This window comes from Natator depressus, chromosome 24 (assembly GCF_965152275.1).
Source record: "Natator depressus isolate rNatDep1 chromosome 24, rNatDep2.hap1, whole genome shotgun sequence".
NCBI lineage: Eukaryota > Metazoa > Chordata > Testudines > Cheloniidae > Natator > Natator depressus.
In genome coordinates this window covers 13,082,290-13,102,239 of record NC_134257.1, presented here as the reverse complement: position 1 = coordinate 13,102,239, position 19,950 = coordinate 13,082,290, and the positions used below count along the sequence as shown (strand labels likewise).

General features: G+C 60.7%; 1 protein-coding gene across 1 annotated transcript in view; it reads left to right on the top strand.

Annotated features, from left to right (window-relative positions):
- Positions 1 to 8,660: 8,660 nt before the first annotated feature.
- Positions 8,661 to 19,950, top strand: part of ARHGAP33 (Rho GTPase activating protein 33) — a 38,583-nt gene continuing 27,293 nt past the window's right edge. Inside the window, 8 exon segments of the mRNA XM_074938644.1 lie at positions 8,661 to 8,797; positions 10,972 to 11,066; positions 14,595 to 14,679; positions 15,237 to 15,323; positions 15,703 to 15,840; positions 16,319 to 16,411; positions 17,094 to 17,216; positions 17,627 to 17,704. Coding sequence (XP_074794745.1) covers positions 8,792 to 8,797; positions 10,972 to 11,066; positions 14,595 to 14,679; positions 15,237 to 15,323; positions 15,703 to 15,840; positions 16,319 to 16,411; positions 17,094 to 17,216; positions 17,627 to 17,704 — 705 coding nt within the window. The 5' untranslated portion in view covers positions 8,661 to 8,791.

Sequence of the window (19,950 nt, the reverse complement as noted above, 5' to 3'; positions counted from 1 at the left end):
TGGCAGCCGGTATCAAGTGGAGTGCCCCAAGGGTCGGTCCACAGGCCAGTTTTGTTCAATATCTTCATAAATGATCTGGAGGATGGTGTGAATTGCACCCTCAGCGAGTTTGCAGATGACACTAAACTGGGAGGAGAGGTAGATACACTGGAGGGTAGGGCTAGGATACAGAGGGCCCTAGACAAATTAGAGGATTGGGCCAAAAGAAATCTGATGAGGTTCAATAAGGACAAGTGCAGAGTCCTGCACTTAGGACGGAAGAATCCCATGCACCGCTACAGACTAGGGACCAAATGGCTCGGCAGCAGTTCAGCAGAAAAGGACGTAGGGGTTACAGTGGACGAGAAGCTGAATATGAGTCAACAGCGTGCCCTTGTTGCCAATAAGGCCAATGGCATTTTGGGATATATATGTAGGGACATTGCCAGCAGATCGAGGGATGTGATCGTTCCCCTCTATTCGACATTGGTGAGACCTCATCTGGAGTACTGTGTCCAGGTATGGGCCCCACACTACAAGAAGGATGTGGAAAAATTGGAACAAGTCCAGCGGAGGGCAACAAAAATAATTAGGTGACTGGAACACATGACTTATGAGGAGAGGCTGAGGGAACTGGGATTGTTTAGTCTGTGGAAGAGAAGAATGAGGGGGGATTTGATGGCTGCTTTCAACTACCTGAAAGGAGGTTCCAAAGAGGATGGATCTAGACTGTCATCAGCTACCACAGAGAACAGAACAAGGAGTAACGGTCTCAAGTTGCAGCGGGGGAGGTGTAGGTTGGCTATTCGGAAAAACTTTTTCACTAGGAAGGTGGTGAAACACTGCAATGCGCTACCTAGGGAGGTGGTGGAATCTCCTTCCTTAGAAGTTTTTAAGGTCAGGCTTGACAAAGCCCTGGCTGGGATGATTTAATTGGGGATCGCTCCTGCTTTGAGCAGGGGGTTGGACTAGATGACCTCCTGAGGTCCCTTCCAACCCTGATCTTCTATGATTCTAACTGGGGGGACTGGCTGGCTGCCAGGGTGGGGGTGGGGGCTGGGGCTTTCCCTCTAGAGACGCCAGCCCTGTCTGGCCCCAGGGTAGGGGCTGGGAAGCTCAGTGCCATGTGCTGATGCTGCCTGTTGCCCCCAGCGCCCCCGTTGTACGTGGTGCCCAGGGCAGCTCCCTGCAGGCAGCCTGGGAGGAACGGATCAGCAACTCGACTTCCCCTCTAAGCAGCGCGACAATGTGGTTTAACCTGTGGGTTCCAACTTCCTGCACTGGGCGGCCCCAGGCAGTGCAGAGTCACAGCTCCCCAGACCCCACACTGGCCCCCAGCACCCCCGGACACGGGCTCTGAGCCCCCACAGGTAGGAGGGCCTGGGGGGATGCCACTGGTGCCCTGGATGCCTGGGTCCCATGGCCTGGGCAGCACCAGCTGCAGAGTCCCGAGGGGGCAGAGACACCACCTGAGTCCGAGGGATCCCGGCCCGCTTGTTCAGTCGGGGCCTTCCTGCTCTGTCGCTTCCTGGCTCACGCCCCGCTCGCTTGGTCTGCCGCCTGCACCCATTTGCACTGGCTGCCTTGGGGGGGCTCTGGCTGCCCATTAGGGCAGTGCCTGGCTGGTCTCCTGCCCCTCCCCATACACCTTCTACTAGGGGGCTCTGGCTGGGGCAGCTCCTGGCTGGCCTCCTCCCCATGCAGCCCTTTGCTCCCCTCCTGCACGTGCCCCTCCGTCCACCCTGCCACCTACCATTGCCAACATGCCCCCTCCATCCATCCATCCATCCATCCATCCACCTGCCGCTCCCCACGCGTCCCCTCCATCCATCCACTCACCCCTCCTTACGTGCCCACTCCACCTTTGCGAACTGGTGGGGGACAGGAGAGATCCCAGAGGCCTGGAAAGGGAAACATCGCACCTGTCTGTGCATAGGCACAATCCAGGAGCTCCTAGACCAGCCGGGGAGAGAGATTGGCCCTTAGCAGGTGGGGTAGTGAGACCTGACTGTTTGGGGCACATGGGTTTGTCCAGAACAAATCATGTCCATGACCCACTCTCCTCTGACAGGGCCTAGCCTTGGGGAAGGGGAGGTGGTTGACATGAGCTATTGCCCCTTCAGTGAGGCTGTTGATATTGTCCTACGTGACCTCCTGAGCAAATCAGGGCCATGCAGCCTAGCCGAGTCTGCTGGGGGGCAGGTGCCCATTCCCAGGGGGTCGTGTCTGTGGTTGGCACCGAGTGGGGCCTGCCAGGATCAAGCCTGGCTCCGGTTTTGAGCACTATCTTCGTCAGGGATTGGGCTAATGGCAGCTTGTAGCGTCTGCAGACAGCACCCAGCCAGGCGGAGCACCAGTGCTTTGGGGGACAGGATTCGAAACCCAAGTGATCTGGGAAAACGGCCTAGGAGACACCTGATGAAATTCACGGAGGCCACGTGCAAAACACAAGGCTAAGGCAGGTCGATGCAATGCTGCCTGGTGCCGCTGCACCACCTCCATGAGCGGGGTAGCGATGTCCCCGGGAGGCACTTTTGAGTCTCCAGGGCACTGTCTGCACTGGGGTTAGGCTGGTGCAGCTGCCTCGCTCGGGGGGATTTTCACACCCCGAGTGGTGTGGTTCTACTGCTGCACGATTTGAGTGTAGCCCTGGTCTGAGGGGGAGCCACTGCCCAGATGCCAGCTGGTGCTGCCAGCCTAGGAGAGTCCCACAGAGAAGGAGCTGGGGGGAGCTGTAGCTCACGAAAGCTTATGCTCAAATAAATTTGTTAAGCTAGATATGGGTCACCAGGGTAACACTAGTGCCAAGCCAGCGCCCATGGTTCCGGCTGGGCCAGCAGGGGCCTGGGAGCCAGACAGGAGCCACTCTGCAGCCGCGCCAAGGAGGCCTCGGTCAGTGTCCTGGGTCCGGTTCTGGGTGCTGCACAACGGGGGTGATGTGGCCGCTGGCAAAGCCGCAAGGAAAGCAGCAAAGGAGGAAAGGGCTGGACCCCTGGGCTGGAAGGAGAGACTGAAACCTGGTGCCGGGAAGCTGGAGCTGAGACACTGGCTCTGGCGTGTTGTGCAGATGGGCAGCCAGGCCTCTTGGCAGGGCCAGGCGCAAAGGGCAGCAGTGCCGTGAGGCCAGCTAAGGTTGGACATTGTGTGTGGGGAGCTTGGCAGGTGCCCTGGGGCAGGACAGGAACCTCAGCAGGGAGTCCTGGCGCAGGATGCTTCTAAAAGCAGGGCAGACAGCCCTGGCTGGGCTGGATCCTCTCTCCAGGTCCCTTTCAGCCCCACATTGCTATGGGTCTATGACCCCTCCATCTGCCCCCCTCCACACATCCACCATCCTCCCACCAATCTACCCTGCCCCACATGCACCCTCCATCTGTCCTTCCCCACACCCACCCCTCCCTCCATCTGCCCCCCACGTGCACCCTCCACCCCCCATTCTTCCCCACACCCACCCCTTTCCCTGACCACACATATCCTCTACCTTTCGATCCATCCATCCTTCCCTTTCATTCATCCATCCATCCATCCATCCATCCAACCATCCTTCCCCACATGCACCCTCCACTCACCCACCCCTCCGCCCCTGCCCACACATATCCTTTACCCCTCCATCCATCCATCCCTCCATCTGCCTGTCCATCCATGCCCATGTGCAGACGTCTGTCTATCCATCTGCACATGTACACCCCCCCCATTGGCCCTGCTCCCAGACATCTACCAGAGCCACTCTGGCTCCTGCCGCAGCTTCTTCTTGCCTCCCCGGGCCACAGGAGGCCCCACTCCACGGGACTGGGGTTTCCCTCCACCCCATGTCTGTGCAGCTGGCATGTGTGTGCATGTGAACACTACCCCCCCTTATAGGGGATAAGCCCAGCTCTGTGTGTGTGCTGACCCCTGCTGGAGGAGCTGAGTGCCCCTCCATATGTGTGTCTGTCACTCACTGCCCCCCAGCCCCTCTCCTGCGAGGGGGTCCTTTCTCCTCCAGCCTCCTGGGAAAGCCCCAGCCTAGCTGTCAGCCCATCTGCCTTCCCAGCGGGCGGGGGGAGGGGGGTGAGAAGGAAATCCCTTGTCCCCACCCCCCTTCCCTATACAGCCTTTTTTTTTTTTTTTTTTTTTTTTTTGGCTCCCTCCTTTCCCACCCTCCCCACTTGCACTTCCCCCTCTGCCTGTCTCTTCCTTTTGCATTTCCCGCCCTGCCCTCCACCCAGCCTTTGCGCCCCCTGCCACCAAGATCACCAGTGGGGAAACAGTGAATGTCAGGGACACTGGACTTTGGAGATCATGGGGAGGCAGGCAGGCCAGCCCCCCCCCCCCCACACACACACACACCCCGTGATTGGCTCAGGTTCTCAGCAGACCCAGGCAGCGTTGCTGGGTTGGTCACATGTGGGGCAGCTCCCCCTTCTCTCAGCGACAGGCACAGGCTCTCGGCAGACCCAGGCAGCTTCTATCCCAGGGGTTCTCAAATGGGGTTGGGACCCCTCAGGGGGTTGCGGGGTTATTACATGGGGGGTCGCGAGCTGTCAGCCTCCACCCCAAACCCCACTTTACCTCCAGCATTTATAATAGTGTTAAATATATAAAAATGTGTTTTTAATTTATAAGTGGGGGATGCACTCAGAGGCTTGCTGTGTGAAAGGGGTCACCAGTACAAAGGTTTGAGAACCGCTGGTCTATCCCAACCACTAAGGCCAGAAGCTTTAGCAGCCCGTGAAAGCTGAAGTTCTGTGGGACGTGATGGCACCAGCACAGCCACAGACCACGTTGGAGGTGACGGAGCTAGCTCACAACTGAGACTCTGACAAGCAGCTGGCTTGGGGGGTGGGACTGGGGCATAAGGCCTTTCCCCTCCAGGGGGCACCAGCTTCGATCCAGCCCCAGCCTGTGCTAGGGGGTTCTGCTCTCTGACCCCCCAGCCTTGTTCCATCTGCAAACTTGGTGCGCAGGGGCGCTGTGCTCATGACAGTGGGACAGGCCCCCAGACATACCTGGCAGAGCCCCACAGTGCCACCGCCCCAGCCCTGCTCTCTGAAACCTGCTGCCCTGCGTGGCGAGTCTCAATCCAGCCGGGGCTGCCCTGGCGCTGATCTTGCAGCCTCGGTCTGGGCAGGGACGTGGGTGGGAAACCTCCAGAACAGCCAGGGGGCTGCAGGGACCAGGGTGGGGGATCAGCAGGGGGCGCTCTCCCCTTGCAGTCAGGGCTGGCCCCAGTATGGCGTCGCTGGGCGGCTCTTCCCCAGCTGCCCCATCCCAGAGGTGGCTGCATCTCATTAGTGGACGAGCATCCCTGTGTGGAATTATGTGTCACTGTTCCCTGGCTGCCCTGCCCCAGAGGTGGCTGCATCTCAGCGCCAGGCGAGCCTTCTATGTAAGCAGTGGTGCTGGACTATTGATAAAGAGGACAGTTGTGGTGAGCACGAAGGGCGTCCTAGTGCAAAAGGCATGGGGGGATGTGCATGGCGGGGCAGAGTAGCCTTGTTCACTGGGCACAGGTGAGTGTACCCAGGAGGATGTAGGTCAGGGGTGGGCAAACTATGGCCCGCAAGCTGTTTTAATCTGACCCTCGAGCTCCTGCTGGGGAGTGGGGTCTGGGGCTTGCCCCGCTCCAGCCAGGGAGCAGAGTCGGGGGCTGCTCCACACAGCTCCCAGAAGCAGTGGAATGGCCCCCCTCTGGCTTCTACGCATAGAGGCAACCTGTGCTGCACCCTCAGCTCCCTTTGGCCAGGAACCGTGTGGGGGAGGTGCCTGCAGATGGGGCAGCGAGCAGAGCCACCCGGCTGTGCCTCCGCTTCGGAGCCGGAGAAGGGCCATGCCGCTGCTTCCAGGAGCTGTTTGAAGTAAACGCTGCCTAGAGCCTGCAGCCCGAGCCTCCCCCCGCACCCCAACCCCCTGCCCCAGCCCTGATCCCCCTCCCACCCTCCAAACCCCTTGATCCCAGCCCAGAGCACCCTCCTGCACCCCAAACTCGTCATCCCCAGCCTCACCCCAGAGCCCGCACCCCCAGCCAGAGCCCTCACCCCCCCCCAGCACCCTTCCGTCCCAGTCTGGAGCCCCCTCCTGCACCCTGAACTCTTCATTTCTGGCCCCATCCCAGAGCCCGCACCCCAACCAGAGCCCCCACCCCCTCCCGCACTCCAATCCTAATTTTCAAAAAGAAAAGGAGTACTTGTGGCACCTTAGAGACTGTGAGCATTAATGGCGCACCATACAATTTCTATTCCCAGATGTGGCCCTCGGGCCAAAATGTTTGCCCACCCTTGATGTAGGTGCACAGGGCCCAGGCCAGCGTGTGTGGCAGGGAGGCGCTGGCGCGAGACTTGTGAGTAAGCATGCACAAGGGGATCTCAGTGCCAGGAGCACAGCCGTGCCAGCCTGCACCCAGCTCACGCTTAGCTCAGAATACAGCCCCCAGATTTAAAGCGCCGACAGGATCTGGCGACCCCCAGCCGCTTCCTGCTGCAATTCCCAAATGCGGGCAGGAAGCAGAAGCAGCATCTGCAGGAGGAGCGAGATCTGATCCAAGCAGCTTAGACCTCTGGGGATGCTTGCCCAGCACTGATGTGCAGTCACCTCAGGGGCAGCTGGGGAACAGCTGCACATTACGCTGCACAGGGATGACTTGCCCAGTGCTGAGATGCAGCCACCTCTGGGTTCAGGGCAGCTGGAGAACAGTTGTGCATAACACCACACAGGGACAGCTCACCCAGCGCTGAGAGGCAGCCACCTTTGGGGTGGGGCAGCTGGGGAACAGCCACATGTAAGGCTGCACAGGGACCTCTTATTAGTGTCCCTGTGTGGCAGGGACCCTGGTCACAACTGGACCCCATCAATTGACCCCCACCCTGCTTCAGGGTCTCCAGCCCCCCACCATGGAGCCCCGTGTGCTGCGCCGATTCTCCTTGGTGGACAACAGCCAGCAGAAGTGGACGCCTCGTCTGCGCTCGCTCTCCACGGTAGGGAGCAGAAAGGGAACTCGGCATCCCCCGGCCCCACCATGGGCACAGTGAGTGCTGGGGGGCAAGGCAGGGATTCCTGGAGGGGTCTGGGAGCTTCACCCCAATGCTGCTCCCTGATCTCTCCCCAGTGCACAGCCCCCCAACTTCTCTGCCCTGACCCAGATATGCAGTCCCCCTCCCAAGGAGTCTCCCCAGATTGGTAACTCCAAACCCAGACAGCGTACCCAGCCCACACAGAGCAGACCCCCAGCCGGAGGCAGCAGGGACTCCCCAACTGACTCACACAGGCCCACTTCCCTGCACAGCCCCCCAATCCCTCCACAAACCCTCCTAACCCTCAATACTTTCCATCCCCCCAACTGTTAGAGACTCCATGACCCACCCCCATCACTTGCAGCCCTGCATGGAATACCCTGGCCACCCCGTAGCCTCCGTCCCTCCCCCTCCCTTCACCCTGATCAGTCCCCCACACAGCCCCCTCCTGTACCCTACAGCTCCTTACTCCCCCCACCCTCATGCCCCCCATGCAGCCCCCAATTGCCTCACTTGTGTCATCCCCTCTCCACACCAAATACCCCCGGCACTGACACCCCCCACACCCTAAACTGTCCTGTTCCTCACACTGGGTAGAGAGTGGGCTGCGGGGGCTCAGGTGGGGAGGAGGATTTGGGGGGGGTCAGTCTGTGGAGGGCTGGGGTCAATCTGTGGGGCACTGGGGCTGGGAGTCAGTCTGTGGGGTGCTGGGGGGTCAATCTGTGGGGGGAAGGGGTTGGGGTCAGTCTGTGGGACACTGGGGCTGGGGGTCAGTCTGTGGGGGGAAGGGGTTGGGGTCAGTCTGTGGGACACTGGGGCTGAGGGTCAGTCTGCGGGGGAAGGCTGGGGGGGGGGGTTCCTGATGTATCCTGTGCTGAGAACGCAGCCGCACACAGTGACCTAGGAGCATCCTCCCCCGGGGATTCCCACCCCCGACACTGCCACCAAGGGCCTGGGTCTCAGGAGGGGAGTAGGGGGCTGGGACTCCAGGGTTCTCTCCCTGGCTCCGGGAAGGGAGTGGGGTCTGGTGGTTACAGGGGGGGGCTAGGACTCCTGGGTTCTCTCCCTGACGCGGGGGGGGGGGCTGCGCGAGCCGGGCTAACAGAAGCCCCTTTGTGCGGGTTGCCCAGCTGCTGGCGCCTGGCCCATTGTGCCTCTGCCCCTTTGCATCTCAATGGGAACGTACCAGCGGGCGCGGCCCTCCCAGCCCCCCGCCCCCGGGGGCGCTCCCTGGGGCACCTTCCCGGTGGGGCCGGGCGTGGGGGGCACCCCTGGATCCTGCCCCCCGCCCTCCTCTCCCAGGGGCTTTTCCGTTCTCTCCTTCCCCAGGCGTTGGGGTGGGGGGCTGCCAGCGAGCGCGCGCGCGCTCCCCCCTCCCCGCCTCCTTCCCCGGCTCCCCCGTCTGTCTGTCTCCGTCCGCCTCCCCCTCCACGCCCCTCCCTCCGCCTGGCTCCTTCCGTCCCCCCATCCCTCCGCCTGGCTCCTTCCCCCGCTCCGCGGCTCGGAGCCCGGCGAGGCTCTGTTCTGGGGGTAGGAGCTGACCTTGCGCCCGTCCGTCCCTCTGTCCGTCCGTCCGTCTCCCCCCCACCCCCCGGTGTGAGTCTCCTCCCCCCTCCCCGTCTGCCTCCTTCCCTCGCTCTCCAGCTTCTCCACCCTCCCGCCCCATTGTGCCGCTCTCCACCCATGGCCAGTGGGAGCTGACCCCCCCACCCACGCTCCCTCCCTGGGGGGCTGCGGATGGGGGTCCTGTCCCTGCTAGATGCCTCACCCCCCTCCGCATGGCTCCGGCCCTCACCCCCGGCTCCTCCTAGCGGTCCGGAGACACAATGGTGGTAAGTGGGGGGGGGGGTTATTGTCTGGGCTGACGGGGAGGGGTCCCCATTGGATTGTGCCCCCATGTTTGTTTAACCCTCTACCCACCCCAAAATGCTGCCCGCCCTTCCCGGCTGGCTTCGGCGCCAACGCTCCCCACACATGCACCTGTTCCTTAGCCCCACCCCCATCCCAACCCCCATATATATATTTAGGGTCCCCTCCCCTGCACCTCTAATCCCTCTTCGGGGCATCTCCCAGGTTGGGGGATCTATTCCAGGGTGTATTTAGGGTCCCCTCCCGTGACCCCACAATCCCGCCTCGGGGCATCTCTCCGATTGGGGGTTATGGAGTTTTAGGGGTGTCTTCCCCCCATAAACCTCCCTGACCATAAAGATTTGGGGGGAAGACACAGTGCACACCTCTCACACTTTTGTGGGGAGATTTTGCAGGGAATCCCAGTTCCAAAATCCCCACACCCCCAAAATCCTCTTTTGGGGGGCCAGGGGAATCTCCCCTATAAATGCTCCAAGATTTGGCAGTCCCACTCCCACGCTGTAGGTATTTTGGGGCACCCAGTTTCTCTCATAGTTTTTATTTGGGAGGGGGCTATAATTTTTCCAGCTGTCTTGCTCTGTATTTTGGGGTCTTGGCCCCTTTCTGCCTGAAATCACCTAGCACCCAATCTTAGCCTCCCATGAGGGGTTGTGCACCCCACTTTTGCACAGGAAATGGGGGTCTCTGTTAATCCAGTGCGGGGATATTCGGCCCCCTAACCCTGAATGATGCAGCTAGATGGGGGAAATGAGGACGCACACCAGAGTTGTGCAGGGAGAGAGCCCCAACCCCAAACTATTGGGGTGGGTTATAAGGGGGCCAGATAGGCTGGGGGTGGGTTATGGGGGAGCAGCTCACCGAGGGACAGGTATCGGAGGTGCAGCTAGGTAGGGGGTGGGAGATAAGGGGGTCAGCTGGGCTGGGGAAGAGGGAGCTGGGTTATGGGGGGCGTCTTGTGCTTTTCCTGGGTCCCCGTGGGAGGAACTGGGCCATTGCAAGAAGCTGTTATGTAACCCCTACCACGTGTCTTAAACCCCCCCCCCCCAACGTGGAGGTGGCGGAAGTGTGGGGGGGTGTCTCCTATGCAACCTCTTGTGGGAGGAAGGGAGGCAGTGGGGGAGCAGGGTTATGGCCAGGAGTTTCTGGGGGTCAGTTCCTTGCGGGGGGATGGGAAGGTAAGGTGCGGGGGTAGGGGTGTTACACTCCTGTGTCTGTCTCACCCTTTGTCTTCTTTCCCCCTTCCCCAGATCTGGTCTGTCGGGCTATGCCCCACAGAGCCCAGGTGCCCCCTTCCCCCCATGGCATCCCCCACTCCCACCCCCCCTTACACCCATCCCGCTTGGAGAGAAGGGCCAGGCCGGGGTTCTGGGCCTGACTCGGTTCTGAGGCCATTGGGGCTCCCCCACTTGCAGTCAATAACCGGAGCATCCATGCAACTGACAGAGAGGATGTGGTCTCCGATCCAGCCCCAGGGCAGGGAATGGGGCCTTTCCCCGCTAGTCGGACGCCAGCTCTGATGCAGCCCCAGGTTGATTTGGATTTTGGGGTGCAGTTTGGGGCTCCGTATGCATTTGGGGCTGTAGGGTGTGGTGACTTCAACCCTCCTGAGCTGCCTTTGCCTATGCCTGTACCCCTACCTCGCCATCCCTCAACAAGGTCCTGCCCCCAAATCTGTCTGGTGGAAATAGAAGGGGAGATGTCCCTTTCCCAGCAATCCCCCAGCCTCTCTGCACAGTGCCAGGGATTTGGGGTTGATGGGGGGCTGTCCCAAAGGGTAAAATGGGGAGCTGCATGGAGGGGTGGGGGTCATGGCAAAGAATATCTAAGCAGGCAGCTATTGACCGGAAACCTGATCCATGGAGATTGTTGCTCCGCAGCCTGCTAAAGCTAAAGGGGATGGGATTACATGGCGCAGGGGGGAGAACTGGGATGGTTGGCGTGTAGCAGGGATGCAGCCACCTCTAGGGTGGGGCAGCATCTCAGTGCTGGGTGAGCTGTCTCTGTGCAGCATTATGTGCGGCTGTTCCCCAGCTTTCTCCCCTGTGAGGTGGCTGCAACTCAGCACCAGGCGAGCATTTTGGGCTCCTTTTGGGGGATGGTAAATTGGGCCTGAGGTTTGTTTGATTCACCCTTGCAGGCCCGCAGCACGGACAGTCTGGATGGGACAGGGGATGGGCCGATCCGCCCCCTGGGGAACACAGCCACCAGCGTCAAGGGGAAAGCCCCCAAGAGGTAAGCAGGGGGAGCCCTGCTCTGGGAGGGGCACCCCTAGTGGTGAGTGCGGCATGACGTGTGCCTAGCCCGTCCATGCAATGGGGGAGTGAGTGGGTTCTCCACTGGGGTCCCTGTGGGCTGGGCGGTCGCCGATGGGAGTGGAGGGTTCAGATCTCAGGCTCCCCTCTTGGGGGCACGTGTCCCATGGGAGTCCAGCTAGAGAAACAGACAATTAAAGGGACAATAGAAAGGACAGCATCCTCTAATATGTGGGCTGAGATATAGCTCCAGGGGAAGGATGGGGCTGTGTCTGGGTGCCAGAGAGTCCGAGGGGCTACGGTATAGTGCAGGGCCAGGGACATGTCTTGGTGCTGGGAGGCCCGGGAATGGGATGTGTCTTGGTGCTGGGAGGCCTGGGGGTCTGGGATATAGCAGAAGGGAGGGTGTGTCTTGGTACAGGGGGTCCCAGGGCTGGGATATAGCTCGGGGGAGGATGGGGCTGTCTGGATACCGGGGAGTCCGGGGCGCTGGGATATAGCGAGGGGACGGGGACGTGTCTCAGTGCCATGGGGGCTGGGATGTATGGGGGGGTTCTAGGTCCTGGGGTTCCAGGGCTGGGATATAGAGGGGGGGGCGTGTCTAGGTGCTGGGAGTGTCTGGGTGCTGGGGGGTCCCAGGGCTGGGATATGGGGGGGTGTCTAGGTGCTGGGGGGTTCCAGGAGTGGGATATGGGGGGGGCGTGTCTGGGCCCTGGGGGGTCCCAGGGCTGGGATATAGCGCGGGCTTATCTGGGTGCTGGGGGGTTCGAGGGCTGGGATATAGAGGTGGGTATCTGGGTGCTGGGGGGATCCCAAGGCTGGGATATAGCAGGGGGCAGGGGAGACACTGGACTCTGTCTCGCTGTTGGGTACATGGCTGTTACCTGATTAGGATATTGTGGGTGCTTGGGGTATTCTGGGGGTGCTGTATGCTGGGCAGTTGGAGTTTGAGATATAACAACAGTGGGATATAACAACAGGATAGTGTTCTGTCTGCTGTCGGGGTCCCCGGTTGGGATTGGGGTACAGCTGAGGGGGGATGGGTTCTGTGGGGTGGGGTACAGCAGAATGGGGATGGGTTCTGGGGGGTTGGGGTACAGCCGAGGGGGATGGGTTCTTTGGGGGGTTGGGGTACAACAGAAGGGGGATGGGTTCTGTGGACAGTTGTAGTCCCTGGTTGTGTATAGCAGGGAGTTGGGATATCATGGGGGGGTGGAGTACCCAGTGCTGTGTGGGTGTCAGGGTGTCAGGTTACTCTATGCTACCTGGCATACCATGTGGGGTTGGGTACCTCATGGTGAATAGGATATCATGGGGAGTTGGTACCCCATGTTCTCTGGGGTACAGCGGTGTTGGGGTTCCCTGCGGGTGGGTACGTCGTGCTGTCTGGTGTACAGTGGTGCTGGGGTACCCTATGCTGTGTCCGGTACCATGGGGGTGGGTACCCCATGCTGTCTGGGGTACAGCAGTGTTGGGGTACCCCAAGCTGTGTGGAGTACCATGGGGTGTGTACCCTGTGTTGTGTGGGGTACAGCAGTGTTGGGGTATCCTGTGCTGTCTAAGTGCTGTCATAAGAACAGCCAGGCTGGGGCAGCCCAGTGTCCGGGGCCTGGCAGGGGCCTGGGCCAGGGAAACAGGACAGGGCCAGGAGCCATCCAGCCCCTGGCTGCCAGTCAGTGGCTCAGGGACAGCGCGTGCCCGGCCCCTCCTCCAGGAACTTAGCTCGTTCTTTGAACCCTGTTACACTTCTGGCCCCCACCACAACTGGCGGTGAGTTCTCCAAGCTGGCTGCGCGCTGAGTCCATCCTTCTGTTTGTCTGAAACCTGCTGCCTGGTAATTTCCCTGGATGCCCTTGGCCCATGTTAGCTGAAGGGGTAAATAACACCCCCCAGTCTCTCCCTCCACCCCAGACAGGCTTTTAGAGCCCTCTGGCCTACCCCCTCAATCCGCTCGTTTCCAAGCTGAATAGTCCCAGGCCTTTGACTCTCTCCTCATCCCCTGTTCCCTTCCCTGCACTTTGCCCAGGTCTCTGCTAGGCAGGGGCCTGGATCTGCAGGCAGGCAGTGTCCCCGGGGTGGTGTCCTGGGATAGTGTCCCCAGGCAGTGTCTGTCACAGAGTCACTGGGCCATGCTCTGGAACTGTTTCGTCTGAAGCCAGCCAGGACTCTGGGGGAGCCTCCTCTCTGTGAGCTACACTGTCTCCAGGGCAAGAAGCTTCGACCTTCTTGGAGCATTCAGCATCCCCTTCCACACCGTGCACTTCCCGCAGCGAGTGTGCCGGGGCAGGGCTCCCGGGGAAGCCAGAGGGCCCTGCACCCCAACTCCACAGACAGCAGTGACTCGCAGCCAGCCGATAAAACAGGTTTATTATTCGACAGGAACACAGCATAGAACGGAACTTGTTAGCAAGTCCATTTTGGGAGTCTTGGGCCAGACTCCCTGGACTCCCCCTCTTCCAGTCCCCGCAAGTAGAGTTCCAGCTTCCAGCGACCCGAACTCAGATACCCCTGTTGCTCCTCCTCCTTCTCTTTGTCTTGCTTCCCAGCCAAAGAGTCAGTTGGTTGCATCCCCCTCCTGGTCTCAGGTTAGGAAGGGCACTGGTCATAGCATATGTGCAGGCAGCTGGAGCAGCCTCACCTGCCCCAGAGGTCTCAGCCAAAGTCACACACCCCTATTCCCACCACTGAGGTATTGGTGCAGCACACAGGGAAACTGAGGCACACACAGTATTCATGCAAAACAGTAAGACTCACATACAACATAATAAGGGAAAATCCCCACTTGGTGGTGGTGTCCCCAGCGGTGTCCCCGGGCAGTGTCTGGGGCGTGTGCATCCGGGGTTCACACGGCGCCAGCGTTACGAGATTTTTCTCTCCGATGATCTGTCCCCGTCCCAAGGGTTTCTGGTGCTGCGCAGTTGCAGAGAGCAGCCCACACGGATGCCTGGCTCTTGCTCAGTCACACCCCACCCTCCTTCTAAATAGTGGGATTATTTATCGTTGGATACCACGGCATGTTGGGGTAATCTGTGCTTTGAGGGGTACCATGAGGGGATCAGGGTACCCAGTGCTGTGTGGGGTACAGCAGGGATGGGGTACAGTGGGGTGCTTCATGAGGCACACTGGGGGACAGTGGGGTACAATGGGGGTGCTGTGTGGTGCAGCGGGGGTGGGGTACAGTGGGGTGCTGTGTGGGGCACACTGGGGTACAGTGGGGACAGTGGGGATGGGGTGCTGTATGGGGTACAGCGGGCATGGGTTACAGTGAGGTGTTGTGTGGGACACACTGGGGGACAGTGGGGATGGGGTGGGGTGCTGTGTGGGGTACAGCGGATGTGGGATGCTGTGTGGGACACACAGGGGGACTAGGGACAGTGGGGGTGGGGTGCTTTGTGGGGTACAGCAGGGTGGGGTTCAGTGTGGTGCTGTGTGGGTTGCAGCAAGGGTGGGGTACAGTAGGATGCTGTGGGGGCACAATGGGGTACAGTGGGGTGTCCTCTCCCCCCAGGCTGTCCATCACCCGAGCCCATTTCCCCAAGCTGGCTGAATGCGCCCACTTCCACTACGAGGCCGTGGACTTTGGACACATCCAGGTGAGCAACCACCGTGGCCCCCTGGGGAGCCCCAATCCCTGATGCCTGGGTCCCCCGTGGGATCCCTCCTCCTGTACCCCTGGTCCCCTCCCCAGAGAGCCTCTTCCCGGACTCCTAAGTCCCATCCTGGCAATCCTCTTCCCAGGTGCTGCCCCAGTCCTTTCTGGGCGAGGATGGTTGGTCACCCGGATGCCTGGGTCCAATTTGGGGGGGTTTTCTGGTTGCCTAGGTCCCATGTACAGGGACAGGTGGGGGGTCATCTCCCAGACAGCTGGGTTCTTGGGGAGGTGGGAGCGTCTCTTGCTGGAGCAGAAACTGGGTAGGGCTACCTAGACATTGGGTCCCAACTGGGGATCAGATGCAGGTTTGGTGTCGGGTTGGGGACTGAACTCCCAGACGCTTGGGTTCTCTCCTGGACACTTGGGTTCTCTCTCCTGGGGTAAGGGGGGACATTCAGGGGATCTGGACTGAGCGTGCACCAAGTGACGCCGGGGAAACAACTTGCCCCGGATGCCTGGGTCCCTCAAGGGCACCTCTCACCCACTGTATGCCCACAGCTCTTGCTGGCCTCCGAGCAAGGGGAGGGGCTGCCTGGTACCCTGGGGGACGGGGAGCTGCTCTTCATTGTCCAGGTCACCTGCCAGGTGAGTGGAGCCCCCCTCCCAACCCCCCCATTCCCAATCTTCCCTAGAGCCCCCCCTTCCTGACCCTCCCATTCCCAACCCGGGTCCCTCCTCTCCAGCTGGGGTCCCCTCTGCCATGCCAACTGCTGAGGGGGAGAGGGGACCCCTGTACCCCCAAACCCACCCCCTCCCCTTTCCCCTGCAGTCCCCCCTTGGTCCATCCTGTCGTGCCCCACGGTGGCACCCCACACTGTGCCACTGCTCCCCACTTTCCTTCTTTAGACCCCCAGATCCATCCCTCACTCTGTCCTCAGCTGCCACAGCACCTCCCAGCCCCACCTCACCAGTGTCCCCCACCCTTGCCCCCAGCTGACATCCCCCTTTGCCTCCCACCCCACAGGGGAAGACGTGGCCCGTTCACCGCAGCTATGAGGAGTTCTGCAGGCTGGACGGGCACCTGCACTGCTGCATCTTTGACCGCCGCTTCTCCCAGCTGCCCGAGCTGCCACCGCCCTGCCAGGCCCGGGAACAGGCTGAGGTGAGTCATGGGGGGCGCTGGGCAGAGCTTGGGGAGTTGCTCTGTGGCTGTTCCCAGGCTGCCCCAGCCCAGAGGTGGCTGCATCTCAGTGCTGGGCGAGCCGTTCCCAGGTGACATTATGTGTGGCTGTTCCCCGGCTGCCCTGCCCCAGAGATGGCTGTATCTCAGCACTGGGCGAGGTGTCCCCAGGCAGCATTACGTGTGGCGGTATCCCGGCTGCACAACACCCGAGGTGGCTGTATTTCAGCACTGGGCGAGCTGTCCCTCAGCATTATGTGCAGCTGTTCCCCGGCTGCCCCACCCCAGAAGTGGCTGCATCTCCGTGCCAGGCAAACCTTCCCCGGGCGGCATTATGTGTGGCTGTTCCCCAGCTGCCCCACCCCAGAGATGGCTGAATCTCAGCACAAGACGAGCCTTCGCTGTGGGGCAGACATGAGGGGGGTGGTTGCCAGGCCCTGACTCTGCTCCTGCCCCCTAGATGCTGGCCCCAGTCCTGCGGCAGTACCTGGAGAAGCTCTCTGCCATTGTGGACAGCAACATTAACTGCGGGCCCGTCCTCACCTGGATGGAGGTGAGATGGGGGGGGGGCAGGAAAGGTAGGGGCCGTTCAGCACGGGACCCGCCCCCAGTCAGACCTATGGGCCTGTTCTGCCCAGCATCCACCCCCACACCGGCCCCCGGCCCTGTCCGGGCCGGTAATCCCACACACCCCCATCAGACCCACAGGGCTGTTCTGCCTGGCATCCACCCCCACACCGGCCCCCGGTCCTGTCCAGGCCAGTAACCCCACACACCTCTGTCAGACCACAGGCCTGTCCCGCCCAGCATCCACCCCCCACACCAACCCCCGGCCCTGTCGAGGCCAGTAACCCCCCCACCCCCGCACCAGACCCGGCCCCTGTCCAGACCGGTAACCCCACACCCACACGGCCCAGCCCGCGCAGCATCCCCCCACCCCCTCATCAGACCCATGAGCCCATCCAGCCTGGCATCCACCCTACCCCTGGTCAGACCCACAGCCCCTCCTGCCCTCCTCCTGCCAATCAGACTTACAGTCCCCCAGCCCTGTATCCCTCCCATCAGACCTCTAGGCCTTCCAGCCCAGTATCGGCCCCACCCCTGACCACCTACAGCCCCCTCCCGCCCTCCCCCCCCATCAGACCCACAGCTCATCCCACCCCCCCAGAGCAGACCCACGCCCCATCCAGTCTCCCCCTTGCCACATGCTCATTCTTGCACCTCCTCTGTTGCAGATCGATAACCATGGCAACCGGCTGCTGGTGAACGAGGAGGCCTCGATCAACGTCCCAGCCATCGCAGCCGCCCATGTCATCAAGCGCTACACGGCCCAGGCCCCTGATGAGCTGTCCTTCGAGGTGAGGTGTGGAGGGGCACCACCAACCCCACAGCCCCCTCCCCCTCCGGTTGGGGCACTGTCCTGGGGACGCTCACAGCCCTGGAACCCCCCTCCTGCTCTGGCTGGGGCACTGTCCTGGGGAAGCTCACAGCACCAGAGCCCCCTCTGGCTGGAGCACTGTCCTGGGGAAGCTCACAGCACTGGAGCCCCCTTCCAACCCAACTGGGGCACTGGCCTGGGGAATCTCACAGCACCAGAGCTCTCTCTCCTTCTGACTGGGGCACTGCCCTGGGGAAGCTCACAGCCCTGGAGCCCCCTCCTGCTCTGGCTAGGGCACTGCCCTGGGGAAGCTTACAGCTCCAGAACCCCCTCTGAGGCACTGCTCTGTGGGCCTCGGGGTCCCCCTGACTGTCTCTCTGCTCAGCGCAGGTCGGGGACATTGTGTCGGTAATCGACATGCCCCCCAAGGAGGAGATCAGCTGGTGGCGAGGAAAGCACGGCTTCCAGGTGGGTGTGGGGCTTGGGGAGGGTCTGCGAGGGGAGGGGGCCTCCCCACTGGACATTGCCCCCCCATGCCTGGGTCACCGGGGGCGGGGGGGCTGCATGGGAGAGCCAGGGGCATGGGGGCACATGGGGGGGTGGGAATGCAGGGTGGGGGGCAGCTCGGGGCATGGGGAGTCGCCGCTCCGGCTGAGCTGCCCCCCGGCTCCTGGGGTCTGGGCAGTGTCTGGTCCCTGGTCCTGGCACTGGGTCCCCCCAGCACGCACCCCATGGCTGACTTCCCCCCCGGCTACAGCAGTGAGCCCCCATGGCCCAGATGCCTGGCATTGGCTGTCCCAGAACAGGGGCAGGCCTGCCCAGGGCGTCACGTGGGCTTAACCATTGCTCACTAGCTGCCCAGGTGGACGCTTGCCATCTGCACTGCAGGTGCCTGGCCCCAAGGAGGCGAACCCACTTAGCAAGGGAATGAAGCTAAACGGAATTCAGGCTGCTTCAGTTTGGGAGGAGGAACTGAATGCAATTTAACTTGGGCTTGGTCTACTCTGAAAACTGATCCTGGTACAGCTCCCTCAGTCTGGGGTGTCAGACCTCCCCATCCCAGGCCAGAGCAGAGCAGACCCAGCTGTGTCGACAGAGGAGGGCTTCCATCGGTGTGCCGTGCTGGGTGTGTATGTATGCGCCTGCAGAAGAGCCTCTGTTGGCTTAGGCTGCATCTACACCAGGGGGTTCTGGGGGCAGAGGGTCTGTCATAGCCATTGACACGCAGGAACGGGCATCCAGATTCACGGGTGGGGGGTTAATTCGGATTTAGTGTTGGTGGGTTAATTTGGATTTGCTGTTGTTAGGTTAATCCGAATTTGCAGTTAAAGTGGTTTAGGAAAGGAAATCTGGATTCACTGGTTTAATACAGATTCATTATTAAAGTGGATCAGGACAGGAAATCCAGATTTGCTGTTGGTGGGGTAGTATACATTCACTCTAGTTTGGTTAATCCAGATTCACTGTTGGTGGGTTAATCCAGATTTGCCAGGAAAATGGATTAGGAAAGAAATCCAGAATTGCGATTGGTGCGTTAATCTGGATTCACTGGTGGTAGGTTAATCCAGATTGGATGTTAAAGTGGACTAGTTAAATGGCGGTGTGGACGTTGTGACGGAGTCACAGGCCCGATGTGCTGGACCTGCTCTGTATGAAGCCAGTCAGGACTCTGGGGTGGCATGACTCCCCTCAGGGCACACTGCCCACAGCAAGGAGCCTCTTTGGCTATGGCCTTCCTGGTCTGACCTCAGAGCATGCAGCATCCCTGTTCATACCATACACTTCCCTTTGGCGAGTCCAGCTGGACGGGGCCCCTGGGGAAGTCAGAGGGCCCTGCACCCCCACGCTGCAGCAGTGACTCTCAACCAGTGAGTAAAACAGAAGGCTTATTAGTCGACAGGAACACAGCAAAGAACAGAGTTTGTTAGCACAGAAATCAGTGACTTTCAGCAAAGTCTCTTTTGGGGGGACCCCGGGCCGGATGCCCTGGACTCCCCCATCTCCAAGTCCCCCAAAGCTGACTGCCCAGCTACCAGAGACCTGACCTCCGACACACCTGTAGCCCTCCCTCCTGGTCTTTGTCTCGCTTCCCGGGCAATGTGTCCCCTGGTCACACCCCTCTCCTGGGTCTCAAGTTATGAAGCCATAGCATATGTGCAGGCAGCTGGAGCCGCCTCACCTGCTCCAAGGGTCTCAGCAAAAGTCACACACCCTTATTCCCACTACCGAGGCATTGGTGCAGTACACAGGGAAACCGAGGCACACACAATATTCATGCAAAACAGTAAGACTCACATAGGCTCATGTACAATGTAACAAGGAGGAAGACCCCACTTCATCACAACATTTTCCTTCCGAATGGGAGTGGGCAGCAGCTGGGTGAGCGTCACTCCCTTTGGAAGTGGATTAGGAAGAACTGCTGCCATTGGGAAGCTAAGCACCCACCCAGGTGCTTAATTCAGTTTAAGGAATGCACCTTGAGTTCACACCTTTGGCTGCTCCAGATTCAGCCCTGGGGTTCATCGGGTCCAGTGGCCTTCATCATGTCACATGGACAGATCCCCATGCCATCCGGGGGGTGGGGCAGGAATTCACCACACGGGACGGGTGGGTGTCCTTCTTGGGGTAGCGTGTGGAGATCCCCCCGTAACAAAGCAGCCTTTGGCAGGACACACTGAGAGTATCAATTCAGGACAAATTGCTTAGAGCAGGGC